Source organism: Prionailurus viverrinus, chromosome B4, assembly GCF_022837055.1.
Source record: "Prionailurus viverrinus isolate Anna chromosome B4, UM_Priviv_1.0, whole genome shotgun sequence".
Taxonomy (NCBI): Eukaryota; Metazoa; Chordata; class Mammalia; order Carnivora; family Felidae; genus Prionailurus; species Prionailurus viverrinus.
This window is the reverse complement of record NC_062567.1, coordinates 122,352,756-122,373,385: the sequence shown is the minus strand read 5'-3', so window position 1 is coordinate 122,373,385 and position 20,630 is coordinate 122,352,756. Positions and strand designations below refer to the sequence as shown.

Below are 20,630 nucleotides of genomic sequence, written 5' to 3'. Positions count from 1 at the left end.
CATTTCTGAGCTGTGGTTTCTTCATTCATAAAATAGTGTAAAATGGGAGATAATCAAACATGATAGTTGCAATGATTAAATGAAATGAAATGATGTGCAGGTCTTAATTCTTTACCTGAAACCTGAAGGACATGGGCACCTGGGTGGCTCAGTTGGTTGAGCGTCCTACTTTGGCTCAGGTCATGATTCACTGGTTCATGGGTTCACGCCCTGTGTTGGGCATTGTGCTGACAACTCAGTACCTGGAGCCTGCTTCAGATTCTGTGTCTCTCTCTGTCCCTCCTCCACTCACATTCTCTTTCTGTCTCTCAAGATAAATAAATTAACATCAAAAAAAATTTTTTAAACCTGAGGAACAAAATATATTTAGAGATTCAGAATTACATTTTAGAAAGTCAATGTGGTACATAGATAGTACATTACATATAATTCACAGCAGGGTCTGGGACAGTATCTGTAACCAAACACATTGATTTTTCTGCAGCAAAACATATAAATGTTCATACAGTCCTTACGAATACTATAATTAAGATTATAAATAGCAGTATGTCAGCCCAGGTCAAGTTTGAAACCAAATGAATGTGCACAAACTTACAAGAAAGCTGTAAGGACTAAAAAGAATGTTCCACTGGAGCAATCCAGGTTTTGAGGCCTAAGGAATTTGGGCCACTTACCAAAGATTTTGGAATTTTGGACTATATAAAGAAACATGGAACCGTATCTAGGATGTAGCAAAACCTCTAAGACATGATTGAAGCTTTTACCGCAACAGTCCTTTGTGTCAGATACTGCATTGAGCCTCTTACATGTTAATATTAAGTCATCTGCTTCAATCAAACTTGTGTGAGGTTGGTGTTATTATTCCTATTTTACAGGTGAGGAAAAAAGGCAACAGAAGTTCGTCGCTTGCTTAAGGACACACGACTAAACAGGAGTGGCACTTGATTTTGATTTCGGGTAGTCTAGCACTGGGGTCTGCCTGTGACCCCCGTGTCATGCCGCGTGTTAGCTCTTGGCCTCTTCTGGAAGTTAAGAGATGAGTCCGGCTCTTGTTTCTATATTGCAGGGCCACAAAAGCCATTGTCCTATTGAAGCAGATCTTGCTCAGAATTAAACTCCTTTTAACTATGAAACTTACCCTTACTTGTTAACATCCGGCTTCATTTCACCGAGGAGTTGGAATGGCTTGTAAAATATATGCAATCCCAATGATTATGATGAATAATCAGGGGGATTAGAGCAAAGGGGAAAAAAGGAATACGTCAGCGTGACATTATTTTCACTACTGTTTATGTGTAAAACAGTTTATGTGTTTTCACTACTGTTTATGTGTAGCCTAGGTTCAGCGTGTGTCAATAAAAATTTTATTTTGTAGATCTCTGTGTTGTTTCCTCAAGTCATTTTGCATGATTGGAAAAAGAGTGTTGGTGACCCATATGTCTTCTAACCATGCCGACGTCTGTCATCATTGAATTGTTTCACAGGCCTATTTCAAAAACAAGCTGAAGCTGGCACTTATTGGTCAGAGCCTCTTCGGACAGGAAGTGTACAGTCACCTCCGCAAAGAGGGCCACCGAGTTGTGGGCGTGTTCACGGTTCCAGACAAGGATGGCAAAACTGACCCGCTGGGTGAGTGTATCTTGGAACAGCTGAATCAAGGACTCTGCACTGACCCAGCTGGTTTAGGCCCCAGCTCAGACCCCTTATGCCTTGTTAGCATTTCTAAAGCTCTATTTCTTTGCCACAGCTCCCAAAGACCCAGACTACCTGCATCCCCCCCTGGATTCTGCTACACGCACTCTGCCTCTTGAAAGCCTTCTCAAGCTAAGTCTATTTGCAGACTGAAAAATTCTCCCTTGTCTGTGGGCCCCAAGACAAAGATGCAGGCCCCCACTGTGTTAAGAATTTCTCCACTTACCTCCAAGGTCCCTCAGAGGAATTTTCAGGTTTATGTTTTTTCTGAACTACACTTGTGACTTTCCAAAGGTGTTATGAAGCATCTAGAATAATGTCTGATTCAGAGGTGCCAATGGAATTGAAGAGAGGACCGCATCCAATGATAGAAATTGGTGTGGGGTCATAAAGAATATATTTATGTCAGAACAAGTATAGCTTGGCTGCTTGGCTGTTAAGGTAAGGTAAAGAAGATAGCCATTCTCAAAGCAAACCTACAATGAGATTCTGATTTACAAGTATGCAGTTGACCCTGAACAACACAGGGGTTTGAGGTGCTGACCCCCTACCTAGTCAACACTCCACATATTACTTTTGACTCCCCCAAAACTTAACAAAAAATAGCCTACTGTTGACTAGAAGGAAGTCTTAACTGTTAACATAAGCAGTTTATTACCACATATTTTGTATGTTATACGTATCATATACAGTAGTCTTATGATAAAGTAAGCTAGAGAAAATAAAATGTTATTTAAAAAATCATAAGGAAGAGAAAATACATTGACAGTACTATATTTATTTAAAAAATTCACATATAAGTGGACCCACACGGTTCAAACCTGATTGTTCAAGAATGAACTATAGTTATGTTGAGGACGGGTGCAAGACATGGAGATAGAAATGGTCTACAAATTGTACAGATAGGGCATAAGAATGAGCAACTAGCTATCCTGGCTTATAAATCAGATCTTCAGAAATCACTGGAACAATGCGACATATTGGCTGATAAACACTGATCAGTGATAACCCTAAAATTGTACCCTTTTTTCTTGGAAGAAATAGTTCTGGGGCTTATCCTATCTTGTTCTACTTTTAAAAATATTATATTTTAACATTTTTTTTCAAGAGTCATGCTAAAAAAAAGTTGGCTCAAAGAGCACATATGCATATATGAATTTAATCACTTGATTTAGAAATTATCCTTGGGGGGGCACCTGGGTGGCTCATTCAGTTGAGTGTCCATCTGACCCTTGGTTTCAGCTCAGATCATGATCCCAGGGTTGTGGAATAGAGCCCTATGTTGGGCTCTATGCTGAGTGTGGAGCCTGCTTAAGATTCTCTCCCTCTGCCCCTCTCCCCCACCCCTGTGCGTGTGCATGCTCTGTCTCTCTTTCCCCAAAAGGAAAGAAAGAAAGAAAGAAAGAAAGAAAGAAAGAAAGAAAGAAATTATCCTTGTTTCAGAAAAAAGCTATCCCAACCTGGGGAATTCTGAGGGAATCTGCCTCATGAATTTGGACCTGGTTCCCAAGACAGAAAAGGACGGATGCCTATTACTGGGACTATCTGTCCTATTATTAGCTATTTGCAGCAGCCTTGTGGCGGAGGGGATATTTGGGAGGACTCATATTTGGGATATCAGATTGATTGTTGAATCAGGGAAGCCCCAAATAATATTAGCTTAAGTAACATGGAAGTCCATTTCTCAAGTCTGAGTTGGCCATTGGAGCTGTTGTGGCAGCTCTATATTTATCACGATGCAGACTCTTGCTGTTTGTTGTTTTCTTATTGTCAACACTGGGCTTCCATCTCATGGTCCAAGATAGCTGCTTTTTAAAAAAATTTTTGTTTAATGTTTGTTTATTTTTTGAGAGAGAGAGAGACAGAGTGTGAGCCGGGGAGGGGCAGAGAGAGAGAGGGAGACACAGAATATGAAGCAGGCTCCGGGCTCCAAGCCGTCAGCACAGAGCCCGATGCAGGGCTCGAATTCACAAGCTATGAGATCATGACCTGAGCCGAAGTCAGACGCTTAACTGACTGAGCCACCCAGGCTCCCCCAAGATAGCTGCTTTAGCCCCAACTGTCCAGGCTGCATTCTAGCAAGCAGTACAGGAAAGATGGGAAGCAGAAGGCAAGCCTTTATCCCGAAGTTGCACATATCATTCCCATTTGTATCCCACTCGCTAAAACATAGTCACAGCCCAAATCTATTTGTAGGATAGACAGAGAAACATAGATTTTATTCAGGGTGGCTATGTGCTCAGCTAAAGTAGAAGAATCTTTGCTAGAGATTGAAGGGGGACAGCTAGCAGTCTCTGCCATATACATGAACTTCAGAAGAATTACAAGCATGTGACTCTTAAAACTCCTTTAAAAGTATGACCTGGGAAACTAACTTTCCCTAGTGTCTGGTCCCGGGGCCAGGACCTCCTTTCCATTCGTCGTGGCCATTTGGGCTGCTAGCAAAACATAGAAAAGAAAAACTATCAATTTGACTTGTAGAGTAGCCTGGGATGTAGTACAGCATATAGTTAACTGTATATGTTCTGGAGTCATGCAGTTAATCTGACTCTGCCACTTACTAGCTGCATGAGGTTGGGCAAGTTATTAAAACCCACTAAGCTTAGTTCAACAGCACCCATCTTACATGGGTTAGATGACATAATGTATATAATCTGCTCATCCCTGTGCCTAGTTCATGAAAAAGGATCAAAATGACAGTGGCAAACTATTCTTGTTATCAGAATAGCCAACTAGAGCAGTGGAAAATAGCCCTGGGGCAGCCACAAATCACTATGGAAGGATCATAGCCTATCTCAATGTAGTAGATTTTTAAAATGAAGACTTCTAGGTGTGCCTGGGTGGCTCAGCTAGTTAAATATCCAACTCTTAATTTCAGCTCAGGTCATGATCCTATAGTCATGGGATTGAGCCTTGCATTGGGCTCTGTGCTGACGGCATGGAGCCTGCTTGGGATTCTTTCTTTCTCTGTCCCTCCCCCACTTGTGCTTGTGCACACACTCTCTCTCTCTCTCTCTCTCTTTCTCTCTCTCTCTCTCTGTATCTCAAACTAAATAAACTTAAAAAAAAAATGAAGACTTCTAAGTTTTTCATTTGATTTTTCTTTCCCAGTTTAACGTTGCACAGTTTCCTCCCAATTTCACATTTTTTTACCACCATTTATTCATTTTCTTATTATCTGAAAATGATTTATTTACCGTTTTTTGAACACTTTATGAACATTATTATACTGGTCTCTCACATCCTTCCAAGTGTATTGATCAAGGCATCAGCTTGATGGCCAGATTTCTTCAGGACTCACTTAAGATTTGTAACTATGCTTTCTGGTGGAGGCATTATCCCCTCCAAAGTCAACGAAGGTTGATTAAATGGGGGAGAAAGGAAAAGGAGCCCAAAAATACAGATAAAAAGCCTTTCTTAAAGCTTTAAAAAATTGCCTAAAATGTAGTTGCTTTGTATTGTTGGTGGAAAATAAATATATATACTTAATATATGTAAGGTATGTAGTTAGTAAAAATGATATTTTATTATGGAAAAAAATGAGCTGGTGCTACCGGCACTTTGGAGGGCCACTCCTTTTCCACACAGAGGTAGATGGAGCTGTTCTTTGGGGAAGAGAGAACATTTTCCACAGGAATGAGCCTCAAATCTTCTCCAGTATGGCAGAACCCTCACGAGGAGCATGTATTCTCCATTCTTGGCCTCTCTCCTCCACTAATTTATCTGACTGGTGAATTTGGGAGAAGGAACTAGATAATAGACAAGCCCAGCTCAGAGCAAAAACGTCCTCTCTTCGTCTTTTGGGATCTGCCTGTTTGGTGGAGAAAATGTGTTCTCATTATAGTTTGCTCTGTAATAAAAATGACTTCCCTCCAGGAAACAGGCATGGGATGGGACTCATGGTTTTCCATCTGTGCCAGAGGCTGAGTACGTCTAATCTGAGTGGTGACGTAGCAGCAGTTGGCTCCAAACCTAAAAAACAAACAAACAAATATTCTTTAAGTGGCTATATCAGTAATAAAAGTATAATTTTTTTATCTGTAAAAGAGAAAAGCTTTAGTTAAATTTTTAAAATGTTGGGGCACCTGAGTGGCTCAGTTGGTTAAGCATCTGACTCTTGATTTCGGCTCAGGTCATGATCTCACAGTTTTGTGAGTTCAAGCCCCGCATCCGACAATAAGTGTGGAGCTTGGTTGGGATTCTCTTTTGTGTCCCTCCCACCTCTTGCATGCACCTGTTCTCTCTCTCTCAAAATAAATAAATAAACTTAAAATTTTTTTAAATGTTATGTAGCCACAAACTTTTTTTTTTAAGTTTTATTTATTTATTTTTGGGAAGCGGGGGCAGAGAGAGAGAAAGAGAGAATCCCAAGCAGACCCCATATTATCAGCTCAGAACCTGACGTGGGACTTGATCCCGTGAACCGTGAGATCATGACCTGAGCTGAAATCAAGGGTCTGATGCTTAACCGACTAAACCACCCAGGCACCCCTAGTCACAAACTTTTGAGTTTAAATATATTATGCCTCAAATATATAGGTAAAAAATCGCATTAGAAAAATGGATGGATCATGATAAAATTGTAACAGGTCAAATTCTGGTGACCATCTAAATTGTTCTTCAACGTGTTTTATTTGTCAATGTTTCATGAAGCTGGAAAACTGCAATGTGTGAATCCACACATTGCACATATAAACTTATGGCCAAATTTTTTTTTAATGAAAATCATTTTCTCTTTCCTGCTCAGCTTTAGCTGCAGAGAAAGATGGGACCCCCGTGTTCAAGTTCCCCAGATGGAGAGTCAAGGGCAAGACCATAAAGGAGGTGGCAGAGGCCTACAAATCTGTGGGTGCTGAGCTAAACGTGCTTCCCTTCTGCACACAGTTTATCCCCATGGATGTAATTGACAGCCCAAAGTACGGCTCCATCATATATCACCCCTCCATCCTTCCCAGGCATAGAGGAGCCTCTGCTATCAACTGGTGAGCATTTTTTTAAATTACAGAGAAGATGGGCCTATTTCCATCGCCTATAATCTTCTATTTTTTTACCTAGGGGATCAAAGAACTAGGTGTGCTTGAGGAGGTGTGAGGCCCTGATTGATTGCTACTATTGCATGAACTCCCCTGAGACATAGAGGTACAGCATGGGCTAGATAGCATTTCCCAAGAATAGTCTACGGAGTAGTGGCTTCATTAGGTTTAACTAAGTAACTGAGCAAACAAAGGTTCTATAGTCAGACAAGTTTGGTTTATGATGGATTTCTTGATCATAGGACTTCTTAGAACCTATTATATGTGTTGAGTGAGAGAGCATTATAATCTCTGGGAGGGAATCTGAGTATACAATGTTCCCAAACTTATTCGACCATAGAACTGTTTTTGCACAGAGAATCTCAAGTACATGTCAGGAAATGCTGAATTACCTGAAATTATCTTCTTTGTTATCTGTCTTCTGTTCAACTTTAAGCTTCTTGAAGGAAGGGGCTATGGTCTAACATTTTTATTGCTGTAGGTACACTTTTCTGCCTTCTCTCCTTTACCTGTGCATCTCCTTGATATCTCTCAGTGTCAAGTTATTAATTAGGCAGAAAACTACACTTAGTTTCAATGTGGTGACTAACACTTCATTGTATTTGCATGAATTGATTTTTTTTTTTTTTTGCTATTTTAAATGGTTCTGTGTGGTTATCTCTGCATTTAAACTTGTATTTTTTCTCATTTCACATTTCTTCTACATGCAGAATCACTGGGTCAAAGTATATGAATGTTTGCAAGTCTCTTGATAACATAATGCCAATTAATTCCTCAATATTTCTGAAAAGAGTGATTGATTCATTTTTTTTTTTTAATTTTTTTTTTCAACGTTTATTTATTTTTGGGACAGAGAGAGACAGAGCATGAACGGGGGAGGGGCAGAGAGAGAGGGAGACACAGAATCAGAAACAGGCTCCAGGCTCCGAGCCATCAGCCCAGAGCCCCATGCGGGGCTCGAACTCACGGACCGCGAGATCATGACCTGGCTGAAGTCGGACGCTTAACCGACTGCGCCACCCAGGCGCCCCATGAGTGATTGATTCATTGACTTAGTTCTTGCTCGATTAGTAGCTCTGAGATTTAAAATTATTTAGGTCATATTGCAAATGACATATCAGATAAAGGGTTAGTATCCAAAATCTACAAAGAACTTAACAAACTAAACACCCCAAAAATGAATAATCCAGTGAAGAAATGGGCAAAAGACATGAATAGACACTTCTCCAAAGAGGACATCCAGATGGCCAACTGACACATGAAAAAATGCTCAACATCACTCATCATCAGGGAAATACAAATCAAAACCACAATGAGATACCACCTTACACCTGTCAGAATGGCTAACATTAACAACTCAGGCAACAACAGATGTTGGCAAGGATGCGGACAAAGAGGATCTCTTTTGCATCGTTGGTGGGAATGCAAGCTGGTGTAGCCACTCTGGAAAACAGTGTGGAGGTTCCTCAAAAAACTAAAAATAGAACTACCCTATGACCCAGCATTTGCACTACTAGGTATTTATCCAAGGGACACAGGTGTGCTGTTTCGAAGGGACACATGCACCCCCATGTTTATAGCAGCACTATCAACAATAGCCAAAGTATGGAAAGAGCCCAAATGTCCATCAATGGATGAATAGATAAAGAAGATGTGGTATATATATACAATGGAGTATTACTCGGCAATCAAAAAGAATGAAATCTTGCCATTTGCAACCATGTGGATGGAACTGGAGGGTATTATGCTAAATGAAATTAGAGAAAGACAAAAATCATATGACTTCACTCATATGAGGACTTTAAGAGACAAAACAGATGAACATAAGGGAAGGGAAACAAAAATAATATGAAAACAGGGAGGGGGACAAAACAGAAGAGACTCATAAATATGGAGAACAAACAGGGTTGCTAGAGGGGTTGTGGGAGGGGGATGGGCTAAATGGGTAAGGGACATTAAGGAATCTACTGAAATCATTGTTTCACTATATACTAACTAATTTGGATGTAAATTTTAAAAAATAATAAATAAAGTTAAATCAAAAAAAAAAAAGAAATTATTCCACACACAAAAAAATTTAGGTCATAAACATGGATGATGTCTATATTAGCCTGCTCTCTGATATACTTTTATATGTATTTGTTCACATATTCAGCTTATTGGTTGTATTATATGCTCTTAAGGGCCAACATTTTCTTTTTCTTTTTTTGTTTTTTAAGTTTATTTATTTATTTTGGGAGAAAGAGAGTGTGTGCATGAGTGCGTACATGAGTGGGGGAGGGGCAGAGAGAGAGGTAGAGAGAATCCCAAGTAGGCTCTGTGCTACCAGTGCAGAGCCCCACATGGTGCTCAGTCCCATGAACTGTGAGATCATGACCTGAGCCAAAATCAAGAGTCAGATGCCCCACCAAGTGAGCCACCCAGGAGCCCCCAGGGCCAACATTTTCTCTTAGGCTAAGCTTCCTAGAGCATAAAATACAAAGAGTTGGATTAACCAACCATCTTTTACTATAATTTACATGGACAATCTAGAGCTAATTCTAGCTCTGACACTTATGTCCAAATTATATAATCTAAATTAATAATCAGTTCTCCTTTACTGAGTATCTTCTGCTTTATTTTCCTTTATCTTATTCTGCCTAATACAGGGTCAACTATGATGTAGGAATTGGACCCAGGTGGGCAAAATTGCTTGATGCCACAGTAGAAAGCTGGCAACTGGCAGTTAATGAGTGGTAGTAATGATGGGCTCCAGTGCCCTTTTGAATAGACTAGCAGTCATTAATGTGTATTAACAAGAAAGGCTATAGATATGGGAATGTACAAAATAGTGGTACCATTAAGTAGTGATTTTATGAATGCTGACATCTCCTGGCTTTGCTGTTAATTTCTCATGGTAGCTTCCCTCACTGTCTACTTTCCATTATAACTATCTTGTACTTTAATATCACTAACTCATCACTTTGTCATACATTATACCAACATTTTATTTTATTTATTTATTTATTTATTTTTTTAATATATGAAATTTATTGTCAAATTGGTTTCCATACAACACTCAGTGCTCATCCCAAAAGGTGCCCTCCTCAGTATATACCAACATTTTAAGTTGAAGCTCTTCTTTTCACAGGACTCTAATTATGGGAGATAAGAAAGCTGGGTTTTCTGTTTTCTGGGCTGATGATGGTTTAGACACAGGACCTATCCTTCTTCAGAAGTCATGTGATGTTGAACCCAATGATACAGTGGATGCACTTTATAATCGGTTTCTCTTTCCTGAAGGAATCAAAGCCATGGTTAGTATATTTATGCCATCGAGAAGAATTTAGTAAACCTCTAAGATTTTAGAAATATTTTTCTTTTATTGAGAATTTTCCTATATTAATTGTTACACACAGTATAAAGCTGAAAAACAAAATTAGATTTTATATTTGCCAGTAGGATGGTATATTTAGGGTGGAAATCTGAATGTTAAAATTTCTTAGTTTGTGAAGCTATCTTGTTCTGAGAGCACTGATAAAATGGATGAAGTAGCAATGAAATGGCTTCATTTATTTTGCCAAATACTTGAATCTCCAACCCTGTTTATAATGACTAATTGTAAAGAAGTGTACAGACTCTTAAGAAATTTTGCTCTGGAAGTTGGACTTCCTTCAAAAGTATTTGAAATCAGTCTATGTAACAGGGTGAAATTTAGCATTGCTTAATTTTTTCAGATGGGCTCTGGGTAAAAAGCTCAAAGCACGTGCACCACAACATAAAAATATATTAGCTTGTAGAAATACCGAAAGATAATTTCAGTGTCATTTAATTTTTTCCGAGTTCGATATATATAGTAGAAGCAGCCACATAGAGATGGACATTAGGAAAAAGCAGAAGCTATGGATTTAGGAGGAAAGACAGCAGTGATTTGTTTGTATCATTTAATGATTAAGAGAGTAGGGCACTGGTGTCAGAAAGACACCAAAGTTCTCATTCTACTGCTTACCTGTTGTGACAGTAGGCAAGTCGCTTAGCTTCGCCAGCCTTGGTTTCCTTATCTGTAAAGTGTAGATAACTGCCTGCCTTACAGGCATGCTATGAAAATTAGGTAGCATTTGTGTAACGTGCCTGGCACACAGTAGGTGCTAAAAAAATGATCATTACAATCAAAGTAGTGTTGGGTGTGTTCGGCGGCATTTGCTCAAGCCCAGATCATGTATCCAATGATATTATGGCTACAAGCGGGCAAGTGAATGAGCTATGAACTGGCCCTGTTCTCAGGTCTCTCCATCCGCATACTTTTGGGGGGTGGGCGTTGGTCAGCAGCTGTGTATGCTGAGAGCGAGGTCTGGGAACTGAAGCTCAGGTAGGCCTCCCCATGAAGGAGAGAGACTCTCAAGGCAAACGAGAATCTGGCACAGAAGAGAATTCAGGACACATCCCAAAGGCAATCAAACTCATGGGTAGATTTTAATTATTTTTAAATTTCAGGTGTCCTACACTAGAAAGTAAGTTGAATTTCTTAAATATAACAACGTACTGCTTTCTAGAATCATCATGATAAATAGAAATCACTCACAGTGACTTATTTTACAATTATATTACTGAAATTCCCACTGGGTCATCAAGGGATGTTGAAATTTGTTGAAACAAGGGAGTCATTTTTAAGAGTACAGGCTTGATATTGGCAATAGGTAGACCTGGGTGGAGATCTTGCTTCTGATGCCTATTGGCTACCTCTGCTCTTGAGCTAGTTGCTTCACTTGTCTAGGCCTCGTTTTTCTCATCTGTAAAACCAGAATAATAATATCTACCTGGCAGGATTGGTGTGATGTCTGCAAAGGATATTTTCTATGAAGTAGCTATCACATTGCCTGGCACATAGATGGACCTGAAGAAATGGTAGTTGTCTATTATCATAGTCTGACTCTCTGGACAGATTTCTATGTAGCAATTCTGTTTTGCAGAGCTTCAATTAAACAGATGATGCCATTGCTGACCATTGGGCTATAACCCAGATAATGTTTTTGGCTTTAGGTGGAAGCTGTTCAACTCATAGCCGATGGAAAAGCTCCTCGCATTCCCCAACCAGAAGAAGGAGCAACATATGAAGGCATCCAGAAAAAGGAAAATGCTGAGGTATTTATATCCACTCAATAATACACCCCAAAGTTCTTGGCCATTTACCTTTAAGTAGTTCCCAACGTACAATTTCCTGGCCAAAGGGTAGATCTCCAATCCAGCCTATTCTATGCTTACCCAACCCCACTTCCACCACTGATGGAGAGAGATGTTTCTATTGCCTTTGACACTCATAGCATTAGGAGATTCAGCTTTGTGCTTTCCTAGATTTCTTGGGATCAGTCTGCCGAAGTTTTGCATAACTGGATCCGAGGTCATGATAAAGTCCCTGGAGCTTGGACAGAGATAAATGGACAGGTATGTGCCAGGGACCAATTTTGTGTGTGTGTGTGTGTGTGTGTGTGTTACCTTTGTAAAAGGTATTACACATAAGTCCTCTGGTTCTTTCCTTGGTCATGAAGAGGGTCTGTGATTCTAGGTGTATGTGCCCAGCCGGATGAAAACACCCCCATCTTTACTCGTACTGAGCATTTGCTGTGAAGCAGATGCTAGGCACAGCCTCTGCTCTCAAGGAGACTGCAGTTTTATGGAGAAAGCAGAGAAGTGAATAAGCACTCACAAGGCAATAAGACAAATGCTATCCTTGAGGCCCAGACTCAGGTGCAGTAGGAAAGGCTTCCTAGAAAAGCTGGTCCATTTGTTTGCCCTTCAAGAGGTCAGCAGGTAGAGAAGGAAACAAAGAAGCAAAGACCCAGAGATAGGAGAGTGTGTTACCCAGTCTAGGAGTCCCAAAGAGCCTCAGGTGTGAGGAGCAGGTGGGAGAGGTGGCCGTGGGGGGGGGGGGGGCAGGGGAGGAGCAGGAAGGGTCTTATAATCCCTGGGAAATCTCAACCCAACTTGGCTCTCAGGTTTCAGCTCTCCTTGGGAGTTCCCTGACTTCACAGGCCTGTGCTGGCCAGGTTGGGGGTCCCTCCTCCTGGTCCAACAACCCCCTGCCTGCCTCTGACACAGCGTATTATATATTGTCAGGGTCTCTTTATTTATCAATCCCCCCACCCCTACTAGGCTTTGTACTCCATGGGGCAAGGACTTCATGTTATTGTCTTGATAATATCCTCACTTAAGCAGGATTCTTAGTACGTATTAGGTGCCAACAAAAATATGTGGGATCAGGAAGGACCAAGAGAGGGAGTTTAGTGCAGTAGTTAAGTGAGTGGGAACTGAAGCCAGAATGTTTCTGTTAAAATTCTGGCTCTGCCACTGTTTGCTGAGTAATCTCAGGCAGGTTACTTAACCAGTGGGGCTTTGGGTTCCTTATTGCAAATGGGACTAATAATAGCACCTGGGTGGCTCAGTCGGTTAAGCATCTGACTCTTGATTTTGGCTTGGGTCATGATCTCATGGTTCAGGGATCAAGCCCTGCATCGGGCTCCACTAACAGCATAGAATCTGCTTGGGGTTCTCTCTCCCCCCCCCCCCCCCCCCCCCCCCGCCGCCCCTCTCCTGCGCATGCACACACACACTCTCTCTCAAAATAAATACACTTAAAAAATAATAATAGTGTCTCTTTTATTGGCTACAGGTCATTGTGAAAATTAAGTGAGTTAATACATGTTAATTCATTTACATACTGAGTTCTGGGCATGTGTATTCAATAAATGTTAACTATTATAATCTTTAATAGGTGATAGCTAATAGTCATAGAATTACAATCACAAATCAATTACCATCACATTTTCTTAGTTACAGTCTGGATCCAGTCCTGTTTCCATGAACTGACCCACAAAGCACCCTGTACTTCCCATCAGTAATCGCACTGGACTGTAATCATCTGGTTGCTACCTGCACCTGCCCTCACTGCCTCTCTGCCATCACCACCTCCCCTCCCCTTTGAAAATCGAAGTCTGCAAGACCTTTTTGTCTCGTTTACCTTCGTATCCATGTGAAGAAGTGATAAATGTCATCTGGTTGTGAGGCATTCTTGAAACTCTTCAGTCGTACATTCATAAACTATCTCTTGCTCGGTGTCGTTTCCACAGATGCTTGATACAGTCTCCCACATTGGGGTGTTCCGATTTTATCAGAGATGATGATTCCAACTGGAGCTTTTTTGCAGGGAGTGCTGTTTGCACACACCCCTGTTTGTAGGTGTAACTCCCTCATTTCACATGGGTTTGATCTCTTTTTTAGATGGTCACGTTTTATGGCTCGTCATTGCTGAAAAGCTCCGTGCCTTCTGGAGAACCACTGGAAATCAAAGGTGCCACGAAGCCTGGTCTTGTTACCAAAAATGGACTTGTTCTTTTTGGTAATGATGGAAAAGCAGTGAGTGTTCAATATGGTCACCTATAAAGTAACGTTTTTGGTTTCCTTCTATAACCCAAGCTACTAAGGAAATATCTTTTACAAGGTAATCCAGCTTTGCAGTGGGACATGGGAGGCTCGAGATACCCATGCCCTATTTCTGTCGGGGGATGAGCTGGCTCTGTGTGCCTAGTTGAGAACAAGTGTCCCTAGGATGAGCCTCAAGGACCTGTGCAGTCACCTTGGTGGCACAGTAGAAAGAGTTTGGAATTTAGTCAGGAAACAGGATGTGAATCCCTGCTCTGCCACTTACTGGTCTTGTGGAGGACGCTTCTCCCCTCTGAGTCTCTGTTTCCTCATCTATAAAACAGACAGTAGTCCCATCTGTCTGCCTTCCCACTGCTGGAGCCCAGGAGGCTAAATGCAATGGATGTGGCCCTCTTCAGATGCTCCTTGCCTTTGCCTTCCACGCAGGCAGCCACCGTCACTGCTGTGCTTGGAAGCATGGGCCCTTGGCCCCAGTGGGCTCTTTGAAGAAAGCAAAGGGGAATTTGCAGCTTACAGATATATTCTGGTAGCTGGCAGGGTAGATCAGTTATTAAGATTGTAGGCTTCAGGGTCCAGCTGCTTCTCGGTTGTAACCCCAGCTGTGCGGCATTGGGCAAATCACTTACCCTCACTGAGTCTCCATTTCCTCATCAGTAAAATGGGGATAATAATGGCACCTGCTTCCATCGGGATTTATGAGACTAAAATGAGATACGTGCATCCATACACGAATACCTAGCACTGTGCCTGCTACAGAGTAAGTGTTCAGATGATGGGAGGAGGAGGAAGAGGAGGAGGAGGGAGAGGAGGAGTGGGAGGAGGGGGAGGAGGAGGCAGAGGAGTTTCAGTAGGTTTTAGTCTACATATATCCAAATGCCAATTTTGGGGGAGCTTATTACCCATTTTGAGATGTAGCTACCCCTAGACTTAACTTTCTCCTTTCTGCTGCCTTTATTACAATACCATTTCAGTCCTTTTACAAATAATGGTGAGTGCTTTCTATCCATATGTTTGTATTTGCCAAATAAGCTGCCCCTTGTATTTGTGTAATCTATGACACGTCTTCCCCTACCAACCTCACTTTTGAATTGTCCTAATCTTCAATCCTTCTGTTTGTCTTGTTGCTGCACTGTAGCTGATGGTGAGGAATTTGCAGTTTGAAGATGGAAGAATGATTCCAGCCTCTCAGTACTTTTCAGCGGGTGAGACCTCAGTGCTAGAACTTACAGCCGAAGAGGTGAAGGTGGCAGGGACCATCAAGGTGAACATGTGATCTCCTTAATGTTACCCTTACCTTGCAAAACTGAAGCATTTTTGCAACTGTACCATCAGTCTTCAGAGTAGTGAGGATGGAACTTTATTTCTCCTCTGTTTTGTATTAGCCATAGCCATCTCCAAAATGTATATGCAAAGTTATTTCTCACTCACAAAATAATCCCAGGCCGTTCTAGGTTGGCAGGGGGATTAGAGGTGAAGCTGGAATGTGAGGATTAGGGGTGGAATCCCAGGGACCCATAGCCAGGGACCCAGGCTATGCTATCTTCAAAGTCACCTACAGTCCAGTCAGCCAAAAAGGGCAAAAGGGCACAGAGAATTGTGTGAAGGAGGTTCTTCATGGGTCAAGACTGGGTGTCAAGTTCACCTCCGCTCATACTCATTGGCTAGAAGTCAGTCATACGGCTACATCTAACTTGAAGAGTTGCTAAAAAATATAGTCAGACCATGTACCCAAGATGAAAAAAAAAAGTAGGTTTGGTGAGGCACTGGTCAGTCTCTGCCACTGTGTTTTTCATGGCACGCCCTTCATAAAAATTATCCTTGCCGTATAGGTCATCTGGGCTGGAATTTTAAGTAACGTCCCTGTTATTGAAGACTCGACAGACTTCTTTAAATCTGGAGCAAGCTCAATGGATGTTGTCAGGTAAAACTATCACCCTGTTGACTCACACCCCTCCACTGGGGATTTTGACTTTGACTTTGAAGATCCAATCCAACCCTTTGTTCTGGATGTTATCACTCTACCATTATTCTATTTCTCTTTTCTTCATCTTTTTTGGATTGTTTGTTTCCACGGCCAAACACATATCTTTGTTCCTTTCTCTGTCACTAGCCAGGAGTTGTTTTCATATCTCCTGTATACCTAGAAAATCAGTGCTTCTAATTGTTTGTTTCTTTTTAAAATTCGTCCTCACATTTGTTAGCTAATTTTCCTCCGATATGACACGGGAGTTGGGAAGTTCTAAATGAGAATTTTTTTTTGATGTTTATTTATTTTTGAGAGAGGAGAAACATAGTGCAAGCAGGAGAGGAGCAGAAGAAGAGGAAGACACAGAGGATCCAGGTTCTGAGCTGTCAGCACAGAGCCCAATGCAGGGCTTGAACCCATGAACCATAAGATCATGACCTGAGCTAAAGTCGGACACTTAACCGACTGAGCCACCCAGGTGCCCCTCAAAAATAATTTTGATTCTGCTTAGTACCAACACTAACCACGTAATAAAACAAATGTTTGCTCCATTCTTATATATGATCTACAGAAAATATTATACAATGTCTTTTGTTTCATAATCTTTATTTACATTGGGGACTTTTCTTTATTCCTTATTCCTTGAGCACCTTTGAAACGATAGGAACTGATTTTATGTGCCCCTTAATTATCTTGCTTGCAAGTAAGTAAAATGTTTTTGCCTTGGTTTCTTTTATCATAGCCATGCACAAAGTTAAAGACAAAAGAATATCCACTGTCCTTCCAGACACCTTTTTAGGGGCACCTGGGTGGCTCAGTTGGTTAAGCCTCCAACTCTAGGTTTCAGCTCAGGTCATGATCTCGCGGCTTGTGAGATTGAGCCCTGCATTGGGCTCTGTACTGATAACATGGAGTCTGCTCGACATTCTCTCTCTCTCCCTCTCTCTCTCTCTCTCTCTCTCTCTCTGTCTCTCTCTCTCTCTCTCCCTCTCTGCCACTCCCCCTCTCATGCACACACATGTGCACGTGCGTTTTCTGTCTCTCTCAAAATAAATAAACGGTAAAAATTTTTTTAGAATGCAGCTTTTTGATTTTGTTCTCCCGGTCTTATCAATTTCTTCAATTATCATAGAAGATCTCATAGGTGGTAAATAGGCATGTGACATGTCTGATCTCAAAGCAACTTGACAAATGTAATGACACAGTGCCCCTAAACTCTTTTAAAAATGTAAGTGACGTGAACTGGTTCTTACCTGAAGGCTGGTTGAAGAGATCAGACAGAAGTGCAGTGGGCTTCAACTACAGAATGAAGATGTCTATCTGGCCACCAAGTTTGAAGACTTCATTCAGAAAGTTGTGAGGAAACTGAGAGGAGAAGAATCGGAAGAGGAGCTGGTGGTGGATTATGTAAGCTTTTCTGTGCTTCAGGAAATCTAAATCATTAGGACCCATACACTATAAAGGAATGTGGTTCCTTTTGTCCATTTGTTTTTACATTTATGACCATTTATTTATTTATTTATTTATTTATTTGTTAATGTTTATTTATTTATTTTTTGAGAGAGAGACAGACAGAGTGTGAGTAGGGGAGGGGCAGAGAGAGAGAGAGACGGGGGCGGGGGGGGGGGGAGGACACAGAATCTGAAGCAGGCTCCAGGCTCTGAGCTGTCAGCACAGAGCCTGATGCGGGACTTGAACTCACAAACTGTGAGATCATGACCTGAGCCGAAGTCAGACACTTAACCGACTGAGCCACCCAGGCGCCCCACATTTTAAATACCTTTTAAAACAGGTATTTTAGTGTCTTATGATTCAGACACCATTACATTCACCCTTTTAAAATGTACAGTTAAGGGACACCTGGGTGGCTTACTCAGTTAAATGTCTGACTCTTGATCGTGATCTCCCATGATTATCTCGTGGTCATGGGATGGAGCCCCATATCAAGCCCTGAGTCGGGCTCCAAATTGCACATGGAGGCTGCGTGGGATTCTCTCTCTCTCTGCCTCTGCCCCTCCCCCACTTGCGTGCCCTCTTTCTCTCTTAAAATAAACATTTAAAGAAATTAAAATGTACAGTTCAGTAGTTGTTTTGCTTTTTAGAGAGAGAGAGAGGGTGCATGTGCATGGGAGAGGGGCAGAGGGAGAGAGAAAGAATCTTCTCTCCCCAATATGAGGCTCAATCCCGTAACTCTGGGATCATGACTTGAGCCAAAATCAAGACCCCGCTGCTCAACCCACTGAGCCACCCAGACGCCCCCAGTTCAGTGGTTTTAAGTATATTCACAGAGTTGTGCAACCATCACCACTATCTGATTGTGGAACTTTTTTTTTTTAATTATGCCCAAGTTTATTTATTTTTTTATTTTAGCATGCTACAAAATATCAATATGCACTGAATGAAAACACATTACATATCTTAGTTCCAAAGCGTTTTCATCTATGTAAGGCTAGGCCTTTAGAGAAAACCATGTGTTAACTGAAATGGTTGTAGTGACCCTATTCTCTACCAGTTCTCTCTTCTGAGTCTTTTTTTTTTTTTTAATTTAAATCCAAGTTAGTTAACATATAGTATGATAAGGATTTTAGGAATAGAAATTAGTGATTCATCACTTACGTATAACACCCAGTGCTCATCCCAGCAAGTGTCCTCCTTCATGCCCCACACCCATTTAGCCCATCCCCCCATCCAACACTCCTCCAGCAACCCTCGGTTTGTTCTCTTTATTTAAGAGTCTCTTACGGTTTGTCTCTTACGTTTTATCTTATTTTTGCTTCCCTTCCCCTATGTTCATCTGTTTTGTTTCTTAAAGTCCACATATGAGTGATGTCATATGATATTTGTCTTTCTCTGACTGACTGATTTCACTGATTACACTCTAGTTCCATCCATGTTGTTGCAAACAGCAAGAGTTTATTCTTTTTGACCACCAAGTAACATTCCATTGTATAAATATGCCACATCTTCTTTATCCATTCATCCATTGATGGACAGCTGGGCTCTTCCCATACTTTGGCTATTGTCAACACCACTGCTATAAACATTGAGGTGCATGTGTCCCTTCTAAACAGCACATCTGTGTCCCTTGGATAAATACCTAATAGTGCAATTGCTGCATTGTAGGGTAGCTCAATTTTTAATTTTTTGAGAAACCACCATGCTGTTTTCCAGAGTGGCTGCACCAGTTTGCATTTCTACCAGCAATGCAAAAGGATTCCTCTTTCTCCACATCCTCGCCAACATCTGTGGTTGCCTGAGTTGTTAATTTAATTTTAGCTATTCTGACAGGTGTGAGGTGGTATCTTATTGTGATTTTGACTTGTATTTCCCTGATGATGAGTGATGTTGAACATTTTTTCATGTGTCTGTTAGTCATCTGGATGTCTTCTTTGGAGAAGTGTCTATTTATGTCTTTTGCCCATTTCTTCACTGGATTATTTGTTTTTTGGGTGTTGAGTTTGATAAGTTCTTTATAGATTTTGGATACTAACCCTTTATCTGATATGTCATTTGCAAATATCTTCTCCCGTTCCATCAGTTGCCTTTTACTTTTGCTGATTGTTTCCTTCGCTGTGCAGAAGTTTTTTATTTTGATGAGGTCCCAATAGTTCATTTTTGCTTTTGTTTCCCATGCTTCCAGAGACATGTCAAAAAGTTGGCTGCAGTCGAGGTCAAAGAGGTTGTTGCCTGTTTTCTCCTCTAGGATTTTGATGGCTTCCTAACTTATGTTTAGGTCTTTCATCTACTTTGAATTTATTTTTGTGTATGGTGTAAGGAATTGGTCCAGGTTCATTCTTCTGCATGTCGCTGTCCAGTTTTCCCAGCACCACTTGCTGAAGAGACTGTCTTTTTTCCATTGGATATGATTTCCTGTTTTGTCAAAGATTAGTTGGCCATATGTTTGTGGGTCCATTTCTGGGTTCTCTATTCTGTTCCATTGATCTATGTGTTTGTTTTCATGCCAGCACCATACTGTCTTGATGATTACAGCTTTGTAATACAGCTTGAAGTCTGGGATTGTGGTACCTCCAGCTTTGTTTTTCTTTTTCAGGATTGCTTTGGCTATTCAGGGTCTTTTCTGGTTCCATATTAGGATTGTTTGTTCTAGCTCTATGAAGAATGCTGGTGTTATTTTGATAGGGATTGCATTGAATATGTAGACTTCTTTGGGTAGTATCGACATTTTAACAATATTTGTTCTTCCAATCCATAAGCACGGAATGTTTTTCCATTTTTTTGTGTGTGTCTTCAGTTTCTTTCATAAACTTTCTATAGTTTTCAGTGTATAGATTTTCTACCTCTTTGGTTAGATTTATTCCTAGGTATTTTATAGTTTTTGGTGCAATTGTAAATGGGATCGATTCCTTGATTTCTCTTTCTGCTGTTTCATTATTATATAGAAATGCAACTGATTTCTGTACACTGATTTTATATCCTGTGACTTTGTTGAATTCATGAATCAGTTCTAGCCATTTTTTGGTGGAATATTTTGGGTTTTCCACATAGAATATCATGTTGTCTGC

General features: G+C 40.9%; 1 protein-coding gene across 1 annotated transcript in view; it reads left to right on the top strand.

The window, feature by feature from the left end:
- ALDH1L2 (aldehyde dehydrogenase 1 family member L2) overlaps positions 1–20,630 on the top strand; it is a 69,013-nt gene that overhangs the window by 10,503 nt on the left and 37,880 nt on the right. Inside the window, exons 2-10 of the mRNA XM_047866656.1 lie at positions 1,485–1,629; positions 6,440–6,674; positions 9,856–10,021; positions 11,745–11,846; positions 12,057–12,146; positions 13,980–14,114; positions 15,277–15,402; positions 15,971–16,062; positions 17,367–17,514. Of these exons, the coding sequence (XP_047722612.1) occupies positions 1,485–1,629; positions 6,440–6,674; positions 9,856–10,021; positions 11,745–11,846; positions 12,057–12,146; positions 13,980–14,114; positions 15,277–15,402; positions 15,971–16,062; positions 17,367–17,514 (1,239 nt within the window). The remainder of the gene's footprint in view (positions 1–1,484; positions 1,630–6,439; positions 6,675–9,855; positions 10,022–11,744; positions 11,847–12,056; positions 12,147–13,979; positions 14,115–15,276; positions 15,403–15,970; positions 16,063–17,366; positions 17,515–20,630) is intronic.